The 12139-nt window shown below is 33.9% G+C and overlaps 1 protein-coding gene across 1 annotated transcript in view; it reads right to left on the bottom strand.

Moving 5' to 3' along the window:
* LOC145296788 (cyclic AMP-responsive element-binding protein 3-like protein 1) overlaps window positions 1-12139 on the bottom strand; it is a 244004-nt gene that overhangs the window by 10761 nt on the left and 221104 nt on the right. Inside the window, exon 10 of the mRNA XM_080142852.1 lies at window positions 12005-12098. Within this exon, the coding sequence (XP_079998978.1) occupies window positions 12005-12098 (94 nt within the window). The remainder of the gene's footprint in view (window positions 1-12004; window positions 12099-12139) is intronic.

Raw genomic sequence — 12139 nt, 5'->3', positions numbered from 1 at the left:
TTCCATTTTTTCTTTTTTTTTTTTTTACTTCATTTTTTTTTTTTTTTAATTTAAAATTATGTTTAATACCTATGATATTTCTATTTATAATAAGAATTCTGCATTAATTACAATATTTCTGTGTATTTTATGACCGGGCAAGGCCGGGTGGCCTACTAGTACTGTATAATTCCATATAAAATTTAAGAAAACAAGGCAAAAAAACAAAACAAAAAAAAAAACAAGTGATGCATGCATGATCTCCCGTAAGTGTACAGTGAATGAGGCATAAAAAATGACTAAGTTCAGCATTTGGGCCCCCCCCCCATTTAGCCCCCTAAACCTCCAGAGGACGTCAAATCCTGGTGAAAATGAACAAACGATGCAGTTTTAGGCCTTAACATGTGTAAATTTGAGTTCTGCACCATGCAAAGAAAGAAATGACTAAGTCCATCATTCACCCCCTCACCATTTAGCCCTAAAAGTCCCCAAAGCCTTAACATATTTAAATTTGAGTTCAGCACCATGCAAAACTGCTAAATAGACATACACAGAAAATTTTGAACAAAAAATAAAATTGTCAAAAAATAGTCCCAAAAATATAGTGATTTTATTAGCCTTAAAAGAGCCCCTGAGGTACACCCAAGAGTTATCGCGAAGTATAGATAAACAAAATTGTAGAGAAAGCAGTTAGTTACAACTTTTTATAAAACTCCAAGGCATGAATTTTTTTTTATTAATAAACACAAAAGTATCAATTTTTGCCATTTTAACCCGAAAGGCACCCCTAGAGGGGGGAGGGGCAATCAAAGTTTTCCAAGAAAATCTGTTTTGTTACTTTTTTACTCATATCATATTTAATGTTTGTGCAAAATTTAAAAAAATTCTAAGGCACAGTTATTGAGAAAAGTGCGAACAGACGAACGGACGAGGGTGAATTTACAGGTCCACCCTCCTTTTGTCGGGAGACCAAAAACAAAGAAAAACTTGTAATAATGTGGAAAGTTAAAAAGAAATGAATATTGTGGCCAGTTTAGAACTTGCCACTCCTTGAGATAGCAAACAGGATACGGTTAAACTAACAACAACCTTCACCTTTCATTCCAAACTTATATCTTCACACTAATTTGAGTGCATTGACATAACACCTAGTTAACAAAAAAATCACTTTGGAAATATTCATGCAAAGAATAAACGTTCTTCAGAGGTTATATTCCCAGACATTATTTTCTCCTTCAGGAGGGGGGCATTGGTTCATTGCACATCACCTGAGGATCTCTACTGGGGAATGTTGATAGGTCTGATGCAAACTAGTTTCATATGCTTTTAGAATATTACGTCGGGAACGTTGAATTATGCTAAGAACCATTCCGTAATTTCTGTGAAGAAAAGTGAAATTAATTAAAATTACTCACAGAGCAAGTGCTTAGCACTTGATCATACTAACATGTAGTCTGCTAATGTCAATATTTCTTGCCATCAGGAATTCTGTCACTTAGATATCAGCTCATATCTGATGCACTGCCCCAGAACCGTTTTAATTTTTTTTCTTGTGTTCTATCTATCCTTTTTAGGACAAATCCTGTCCTTTTCAGGACAATTTCTCTTTAAGTCTGCTAAGCAGTTATTCAACCTTAGTGTGACGTTTACACCCACCCAAAGCATTGCTGGAGAAGTAGCCGAATGCAAAAATCGTCTCTTCAACCATCAGCATTAGAAAAGAAACCCAAACAGGCACTCACATGAACATTACTGTGACATTGGCAACTGAATTTAACTATTTTTTAATGTAGCTTTCTACGATTTTTTTGCAACTAGTATTTTGCAAATCTTTTTTTTTTGCAACTAGTATTTTGCAAATCCCTGTTTTTGGATCCAACTTTTACAGGATCAATTTCCACAGTTCGTCCATGCAATAAAGTGGTGAACCTGACATGTGTTAATTACTCAGAAACTGCCATGGGCAATGTAATGGCAGAACAAACGGACCAGCGATCAATGTATCCCCATCGCATACATCTCAACATAACAAATCAACTTAACCAGAATTGACCTAACATTGGTTTGTCAAACAATCACCTTGCTAAAATAATCGTCAACGCCACAAAAAAATGTCACACCAGTTAAAAGGAGTACGGACACATAGATGTGCTAATTACTCAGCAACTGACTGTTCATCGATTACCTCCTTGATGAAAGACTCATCAACTTTGAACAATGTGTGCCAACAACAGTGCAGATTCACTTGCACTCGTCGTTTCAAACTCTGCAAGCCATGTGCACCGGCATCTGTGCAAACCCACTTTTAAATAATGTGTATTGCACTTCAAACAGTGTTTGCCAATTCACATGTAAAAAGATTGCAATCTCGTTTGCAAAACAATCAAAAAAAAAAAAAAAAAAAAAATCTTTAGAATAACCTGCAAAAACCACCTATTTTGAACCTTTTTGCAGATTTACTTGCAAAACGACCCGCATCGAACATATATGCATATTCATTTGTTACTAATTTCTTAACGATTTTCCAATTAAAACGATCAATTATGTAACATTCTGTCGTGGCTCATTTACAACTTATTGTCTGATAATAAATTAGATACGGCTAAATTGATGATGACCTTCACCTTTCATCTTAAACTTTGACCTTCTCACTAGCCTGCTGCTGTTCCCATCTACATTCCTTGGCCCTAGAAACTGGCTTGTTCTTCATAAATCTGATATCTTACTCCAATTTATTTGGGGGGTTGATAATAGGAGGTGTGCTACAGTTTGGACAAACTTCACCAATCCATATGTCTGGCAGTTTCCTAGCCCCATTTAGTCCAATCATTTCCACTGTCAGCTGCTCTTTCTGATGTTCTAACTACTTCACATCATTGAACTAGCAACTCTTCTGCCGATGCTGCAATTATTTCATCCAGTTCTTCACTTTGCCCAGTTATGATTATCTCTGTCTGTCTAGTCCTTTACTTGACATTTGAATCTGCAACTGCATCATGCTCAACCAGTCCTGAATCGAGTACATATCTTTTCTGACCAAACACAATATTACCAGAACAAACCCGTTCTTTTCAGAATAATCTCTTATTCTGCTGTGCTGTTATTTAACCTTAGTGTGATGTCCAGTATCATTGGAGAAGACATCAAACTGCCTAGCTGTTTTCTAATCTCAGTATAATTACTCTTCGACCACCGATATTGGTTCATGTGATGTTGGTAGTCGAACCTAACCATGTTGTAATGTGTACCTTTCTGTTTTTGGTTATTTTAATATGCATTTTAATTCTTTTGTTTGTTATCTTTTTTTATCCATTGTTTTGGGGTTTAGATGATCTCCAGAGTTGTAACATGTATTATAAATTGTGATCCATCGTATATTTTAAAAATATCAACAGCCAGCAACATTTTTGAAAACATTAAAATATTTAAAAAAAAATGTTTAAATTTGAAACTACAGATCTGGCTTTCCCAATCCAGTTGATGATGTCATTGTCAAAGATGCTGATTATGAAACTCATTGAATAAACTAAAACTTGCACCCCTTAAAGAAAATGAAAAAAACATGTGGATTCCAGACAATACGAGAACATAAACCAGTTGCCAGAGTAAAGTATCACACCTGAAGTTGCTTGTCTTAAGGAAAATTGACGATTAGAAAAAGTACTGTAAGTAAGGGATCAGCTGTGTTGAGCAAAGAATAGAAGACAGTATAGAGATATGTGTGCAGAACAGGAGACTTCTATAGTATGGCCACGTTAAAAAATGGAAAAAAGTTCTTAGATTAGTAGATGTAGAACATTGACATTCACATCACAGGGGGTTGCTTAAAGAAAATATGGGGGGGAAGTGATAAAAATGAATGAGAGAAAGAGGGACCAATGAACACCTGGCCAGAGATGAGGTTAGTTTGGAAGTTCATTTCTTAAAGCAGTTCAATGCATACCAGCATGTAAATGTGCATTAAACTGAATATGCAGCTGATGATAGCATGTTGAAGAAAATGATGTCTAGTATATTTATTAGTTTTTAAAAATATTAATAATATTCGCTGCTAACAGATTATTTATTCATCATATTTGGTTTAATATTCGTTTTACATGCTAGTTTGTGTTAAGACAGTTTTTAGAAATTGACTTTCAAACTATCTTTGGCTAGGTCTTTATCCACTATTTCTCTCAAGTTGATTCTTAACAATTCTTCCCATGTTTTCCTTGAACTTCCTGTGTACTGAACCTGCTACCTCAACTGTTCTATATTTAACTCAAGAACTCTCATCCATTCTTTCAACATGAATGACTATAGCATCAAAGTTTCCTGTTCTGCACACATCTCCCTATACCATCCAGATTTAATCTTCCTCTGAGGTCATCAGATCTAATCATTTCTCTCCATGCAACACATGACTACAATCCTCATTGGCCAGATGTCCAACCTGGACAAAGTATTTTCTGGGAAGAATTAGATCGAATTACATTTTATTCTTAACATGCTGTAGATCCACAAAAACTGATAAACCAGAATCAAATATTGATTTTGTAGGAACAAAACTATTGACGAAAAAAAAATGATTAAAAACCAACTTTACTTTCTATATTCTAAATAGCAAAGGTGTGTGTGTGCATGCAAGTACAGTGATGATCATATTTATTGGCACGGTAAAATAAAAGTTAAATTTTGTCTAATAAATTCTAAAAAAGGGATTAAATTAAAGAAAATAACAAAGTATATTATGTATTTTTAACTGGCCTTTCCGATGCAGCAATCGGATTTTAGAAAAAATAAATAACAAAGGAACAACAAACATAATTGCAAAAAACCCTTGTTCAAAATTATTGGCACGGCTTTGTTTTTCTTTTAGTATCAGTATAATATCAATCAATTTCCGGTTTACGTGCTTTCTGAACTTTTTTATAGCCATATTATGCTTGTTTAACGCTAATTCAGTGAATAATTTTTTTCAGATAATTTTTAAATAGCGATTTATTTAAACTATTATAAGTGAATTATAAGGTAAAATTAAAAGCCAAGAACAATGCGAGATTTTTTTTTATATAGAGTAAAATTAAATGCAAACAAAAGAAATAAAGTTCTTTTTTTTGTTGTTTGTTTTTTCTTTTTCACACAAATTTTAACTCTAAACAACAGTAATTTTTTTTTTTTCTGTTGTATTCAATGGTGATATAAATCTCAATATATTTCAGACTTATTAGTCCATTTTCAAGAGAAGACAGCGGAAGAGTGTTCAAAATTGGAAAAGTAGCCGCCGAGTTTGCCACGTGATACCGCGAAATATAGAACAAAAAATGACGTTAGGAGAACGTTAAAATAAATCAGTTGATGTTTGAAATACTTGTTGCGTTTGTGAATCAAGGGAGATGACTATTCAAGTAAGGTTTTTTTTTTTTTTTTTTTTTATTATTGTTTTTCTTATGTTTTAAACTTATATTATAAAAGCGGAGCTCAATTCCAGTCTATTGTTTAGTGTGGGAGTATTTTTTGAAATAATTAAAGATTCGAGGATACGAAGTTGACCTACGTTTCTTGAAGAAGCAAGAATGTTGATGTGAAAATCTGGTTCTGAATTAATGCAAGTGCGAATATGTTTATAGAACGACGAAGCAGTAGTGTTTAAGTGCTCTTTAATGCGGTGATGAAGCAATCTGGTAGTGCTTCCGATGTAAGATGCACTGCATTTAGCGCATTGTAGGTCGTAAACAACGTGGTTCTTAAAGCATAAACCTGTGTGTGATATTGGGCAATTAGAGAGTGAACAAGGGGAAGGTGTATGCGATGGATGTTTTCGGTTGAGCTGTTGTCTTAAAGTAGATCCAGTGTGGATGAGTTGAATGTTGAGCCCCTCACTGCGGATGGCTTTTCGGATTGAAGATGAGATTTTGTCACTGAGGAAGGGTAGTTTTAGAAAACAATTGTTAGAGAAGGGTCGGGTGTTGCGTTTTATCTTTTTAAGTGAGGATAGGATCGTATTAGGGTAGCCGTTTAGTGAGAGGGTCTGTAGGAAATTGTTAGTGTGTGTATGTTTGTCGGAGATGTTAGTGCATTTGTCTTGTATGCGTGAGATTTCGGCATGTGCATAGTTTAGTTTGTCCTTGAGAGGTAGCGCAGATTTGAAATGTACGAAGAGGCGTTTGCTGGCGGGTTTTCTGTAGAATTCAGTGCATATGGCACCATTTTTTTTTATTTGTATTTTAAAATCAAGTAGAGAAAGGGATTCCGAAGAGTCTGGGTGTTCTATAGTAAATTTTAAGTTTGGGTCGGCGTTATTGAATTTGTGGAAAATGTTAATAGCTTCTTCGCAGGAGTATGTGATAATTAAAATGTCATCGATATATCTAGTAAAAAGGAGATAAGAATAGCAGGTACTAAGGGTGTGTCTTTCGAGTTTGTCCATATAAGCAATGGCAAGAATACCGGATAGACTGGAGCCTATGGGTAGTCCAGATACTTGTTTGAACGTGTTTTGTAGGAAAGTAAAGTAAGTGTTGTCTACTATAATACGGAGGAGTTGTAAGAGATCTCCTGGAGTAATTCCGAAGCATTGTGGGTTTTTAGATGCTATAATGTCTGCCATGAGATTAATGGCTGGATGTGCAGGAATGGAGGTGTATAAAGAAACGACGTCTAGGCTAAATGGGTATCTGTATAGTTTGAGTAGATGGTGTGGTAGATCGTTGAGTCTGTTAATTACTTGGTTGGAACTACTAACATGGGCTGGGAAGGTAGAGAGTAGAGGTTTAAGTAGGCGGGATATTAACCAAGAGATTTTATAAAGGGGACCGTTAACGCTTGAAACAATGGGTCTGATCTGTGTGTGTGTGCTATTTTTGTGGGTTTTAATAAGGTGATAAAAGGTAGGTAATTATTATAAGTGACTAAATTATAATTTTCAATCGCCATGGTTAAAACTAAGGAACACAGCGAAGACGTCAGGAAGCTTGTTGTAGCATGCCATACCAATGGGGAGGGCTATGATAAGATTTCAAAGAAGCTAAACCTTCCCAAATCCACTGTTAGAGCCATAATAAACAAGTTCAAATCGCAAGGCCACGTTATGAGTTTAGAGGGTAGAGGGAGAAAAAGGATTCTTTTCCCAAGAGATGAACGGAAAATTGTTCGACAAGTAAAACAAAACCCAAGGATCTCTGTTGGGGAGATTGTTGATGAACAGAGCACCTCTGGAGTGAATGTATCTCGACATACAGTTGGTAGAGTTTTGAAGAGAGCTGGTTTAAAAGCATGTCGTCCGAGAAAGACTCCCTTATTGAAGCCTATGCACCTGAAAGCAAGGCTAGCCTTTGCAAAACGTCATATTGATAAAGATGTTGCATTCTGGAAACGTGTTCTATGGACTGACGAAACGAAAATAGAGTTATTTGGCCATAATAAAGTGTCTTATATTTACAGAAAATCTGGCGAAGCTTTCCTGCCTAAGAACACCATACCCACAGTGAAGCACGGTGGAGGCAGTTTGATGTTTTGGGGATCCTTTGCTGCCTCTTGACCAGGGCGACTTGTTAAGGTCACAGGTAGCATAAAAAAGGAAGATTATGTTAAAATATTGGATGAAAACCTGAAAGACTCTGCTAAAGAGCTCTCACTTGGTCGTCGTTGGTGGTTCATGCAAGATAATGACCCAAAGCATTCGGCTAAACTGACTAAGAAATGGCTTGAGGACAATCATATTAATGTTTTGGAGTGGCCATCACAAAGCCCAGACCTTAATCCAATTGAAAATTTATGGAGAACATTAAAATTGAGGGTAATGCAAAGGAAGCCTAAGAATCTTATTCAATTGGAGGATTATTGTCAGGAAGAGTGGGCTAAAATTACTACTGAAGAGTGCAACAACTTGGTTGTAAACTATGAAAAGCGACTGAGGAAGGTAATCAAGGCCAAAGGCTATACAATTGATTATTAAATAAATCGTGCCAATAATTTTGAACAAGGGTTTTTTGCAATTATGTTTGTTGTTCCTTTGTTATTTATTTTTTCTAAAATCCGATTGCTGCATCGGAAAGGCCAGTTAAAAATACATAATATACTTTGTTATTTTCTTTAATTTAATCCCTTTTTTAGAATTTATTAGACAAAATTTAACTTTTATTTTACCGTGCCAATAAATATGATCATCACTGTATGTATGTGAATGTGTCTGAACATTAGTTTTCAACGGTTGATCCCCTCACAAAACCTATGGCATATTTGTAATTAGCATGTTACTAGGAATGTGTTAGTAATTTGCTATGGGCTTATATATATATCTATCATGATAATTTTGGAGGTCATAAAAGTGACACTTGACCTCTCGAAAATTCAAACGTCTCCAAATTGCATAAAATTTAAATCAATTCAGAAAATTTTCTAACATTTAAAAATTATCCGATTTTTTTAAACTCACCGGAATTACTTTTTTTTGTTTACATTTTTCGAAAAATTACACTAGCGAAAAGAGAAAACAATCCAATATTTGTAAATTAAAAAAAAAATACTGTGAAATATTGTTGCTATTTTTTAAAAATTTTAATCTAATTCAACAAATGTTTCGTTATTTAATATTTCCAGTTGTGTTATTTTGATTTTTTTTAAAAATAAAATCTCCAAAAATGGATGTTAATGCATTCAATTTAGAAGAGCGTTTTTATTTTGCTATAAACCAAACAAAAATCGAGCCTTTTTACAAACAGAATGAATGTTATATTTTATTTGTGCATTTTAAACACTAGACTCAACTTGAAAAAATATTTACACGTCAAAATATTCTAAAAGACTGTTACAATTCTTAAAACTAATATTTCATTAAAAGAATCTATCTCAAAAACCAATAAACACATTTTTATTTGATCTGTTTTTAAAATTTAAATTTGAGCAAAGTTTATATTATATATATTATATCTTTCTTAGAACTGCACGCCTGTGGAATTGTCTTCCGTTTTCCTGCTTTCCGGCTGACTACAATATGGTTTTGTTCAAGTCTAAAGTAAATAAGTTCTTGATGAGCCGTTCCATATAAGTTATTAAATTTACCAAATTTTCATTACTAATTATTACTATATTGACCAACTTCTACTGTACACTCTTTAACCCTTATCCTTGAGTGGCCTCTGGGCCTTGATAATGTGGTGATGCCTTTGTAAAAAAAAAAAAAAAAAAAAAAAAAAAAAGTATATACCACGCACTGGATAGAGGAAAGGGAAGGCTAGGCAGTAGCCATAGACATATTTAAAGCCTTCGACAAGGTATGAGACGATAGTCTTTTCATGAAAATTAAATCATATGGTATTACTGGATGAATACTTAACAAAATCAAATCTTTCTTAAGAGAAAAATCCAGGTTGTCCTCGATGGTCGTACATAAAAAAAAAAAAACCCCAAAAAAAACAAAACAAAAAAAAAAACATGATACAAATGCGTGAAGGTGTGCCTCAGGAATCGATCCTTGGACTATTATTATTCCTCATATTTATAAACGATCTCACTGATAAAATTGTCTCCGAGATGGGTATATTTACTGATGACACCATGCTATAACAAACCCAAGGAGAAAACGAATGAACACATATCTAAGGAAATGGCTAAAACCTTAGAGGAAACCTCCAGTGGAATAGAGTGGAATAGAGATATAAATGGATGGTAACATTCAATGCTGCTAAGACTAATCTTTTTTCAACTTCTCAACTTGAAAAAAAATCAATGGCAAAACATTTTAAAATGACAATTCTTAAGACTTTTTTTTATTAAAGAAATTTATAAAAAACAAACAAAAAACCCAATAAAATATTCCTATTTGTCTGCTGCATTTTACATCTTTTTAAAAATTAGAATTAATTCAATACATGTTTCGGTAAATTATGTTTTCTCTTGCATTACTTCAAATTTGTTTTGAATTACCAGTAAAGTTTGGTTAAAAAAAAAAAAATCATTACATTTTGGATTGTCTTTCCTTTTCGTAATATAACTCTTCCATAAATGAACACAAAAAATACTTCTGACGAGTAAAAGTGAACTAGTGCCAAAATTAATTCTTTCAAGGTTATGCATATATTTATTATTTATTCATACTGTATTAACCTACAGAAGATCAGTTGTTATTAGCTTTAGTTAACCGATTGAATCATGTGCTCTTGCTTGCTTACACACACACACACACAGTTACCTGCAAAACTTAATGGTCACGTCGCTAAATATTAATTCTGCTTTCGTGTGCTAATAAAAATGCTACTGTTCCAAAACTAATTGACTGACAATTATGCATTATTGAACATAGCTTCTAGGCGTAATGTGATTATATATATTTAACCCCCCCCCCTGAACACATACTTTTTGTAGGAAAATAAATTTTTCACACCTATTTTTAAAATGACTTTGTAAGCTTATGCCCAAACAATATCTATGGCATTTATAGCATATAAGACTCGAAATTGTAAAATTTAATTTGCATATTATGATGGCAGTCATCTTGAATTCATAAAGTTAACCATCCGCTCTTGGAATTTTGTCAATTTCATATGCACGTATCAGTCAATTGCTGAATTCATTGTGTATGTTTGTGCTTTTGTGCCTGAAATTGAAAATAAAAAACAAAAAAAATATTTTGCACATAGTATCATCTGCGAGATGGTAGCAACCTTAGTAGAAGTTAGTGTCCCAATTATGCTAGGTTTAGCAAAACTAAGAGGGGGAAAAGATAACGAGATACTAAGGTCTTATTCATTACATGAAAAGAAACTGAAATCTTAGAAAAGTTTCCATCATTCCAGTAATTATAAGAACAACCCGACTAATGAAAAAGAATTTCAGAAACTACCTGGCAAATATACCCAGTGAATCAAATGCTAGTGAGATACAAATGATTGCACTGAAAGGGATAGTTAGAATCTTTAAAAGATCTCTCGGTTGGAACGTATGTGATAGTGGGTAAATGTCTAGCATCCCTAAAACAAAATAAGAAAATTGAAAAAAGAAAACTAGCAATTTTGCTAAGAGGGTTAATTTAGTTTTAATGTTTTCCTACAACTTCCGCAGACATTCACTAGTCCACTTCCTCCACATTCAGGAGTCAGCATATCTGCCTTAACTAGTCTCCATTTCCTGTATAATCATTAAACTCCCTTGTCATCTAGCATTAACATCCCTCACCCCTGGAAACAAATATACCCATTTATTTATGAACGAGAGGTCAGAATTTTAGGAAATTTTGGAACACAGATAGCAAACATAAAAGGGACTGTAATGAGGTTTGATTTACTTTTGAAGGGAGCAGAAGTGGCTAGAACACACTTTTTGAAAATATAAGTTGTTCCATAATTTGGATTATTCAGACTTACTGTCTTCATCTTGAGTGTTACTCAAGAAATGTTTCAGCTGATGTAACCCCCAACCTTCTTCAGTTGTATCTTGTCGAATTCTGGAATTTTTCTGCTGAACCCGAGAATTTGCACGGAATTTCAAACGGAACCCTTCATTTAATCCAGAGGTAGCATGCTTTCATTTCATCAACCGTGATTGGATAAAAGTCTTAAAATAATTCACAATTGCATTCTTCGTATTGCTCGCATCGAGGAGTGTCACTTAGAACTGAATTTTACTCAGCATTTTATTCGTTGCATCAGATTCTTGTAGAAATAGAACTCAAGATGAGAACAATAGTCCAAATTATCAAACCTCATCTAAAAAGTTAAAATTGTTTCTTAATGATGTATAATCCTGCTAGTCACCTTATAATACTTTAACAAAGGCTCATCCATCATGTGAAAACTCTTCACAGATTCAGAAAATTTCCTTTACATTTAACTTTGATCCTCAAGAGTGTTTTAGACATATTAGTGTTCTTTATCAGGAATAGGTTTTTAAGTGGCGGTTAAACTTCAAAAGTTAGTGCCCAGTGTTTGTATAGCGTTAAAATTACTAACAAATTTATTCAAGTTTCTCTAGAAGTATCATCGATAGTGACAAAAAAGTGTTTTAGGCATGATAGTTAGTTTGCAAGAAATGTTGTAAAGAAACTAACCATGAGAACAGTTCCAGTCTGTGTAGAAGATGAAGATGGACGGGGCATCTTTCCACAGAGGGATTGCAGTTTCTCAAGTTGACCAAGCAATGACCTAGAATAAAAAAAAAGGGATTAGATTTACTCATTGTTTCT

Source organism: Euprymna scolopes, chromosome 17 (genome assembly GCF_053919585.1).
Source record: "Euprymna scolopes isolate OS-2025 chromosome 17, ASM5391958v1, whole genome shotgun sequence".
NCBI lineage: Eukaryota > Metazoa > Mollusca > Cephalopoda > Sepiida > Sepiolidae > Euprymna > Euprymna scolopes.
Note: the sequence above shows the minus strand (reverse complement) of the source record. Positions and strands in the feature narration are given on the sequence as shown.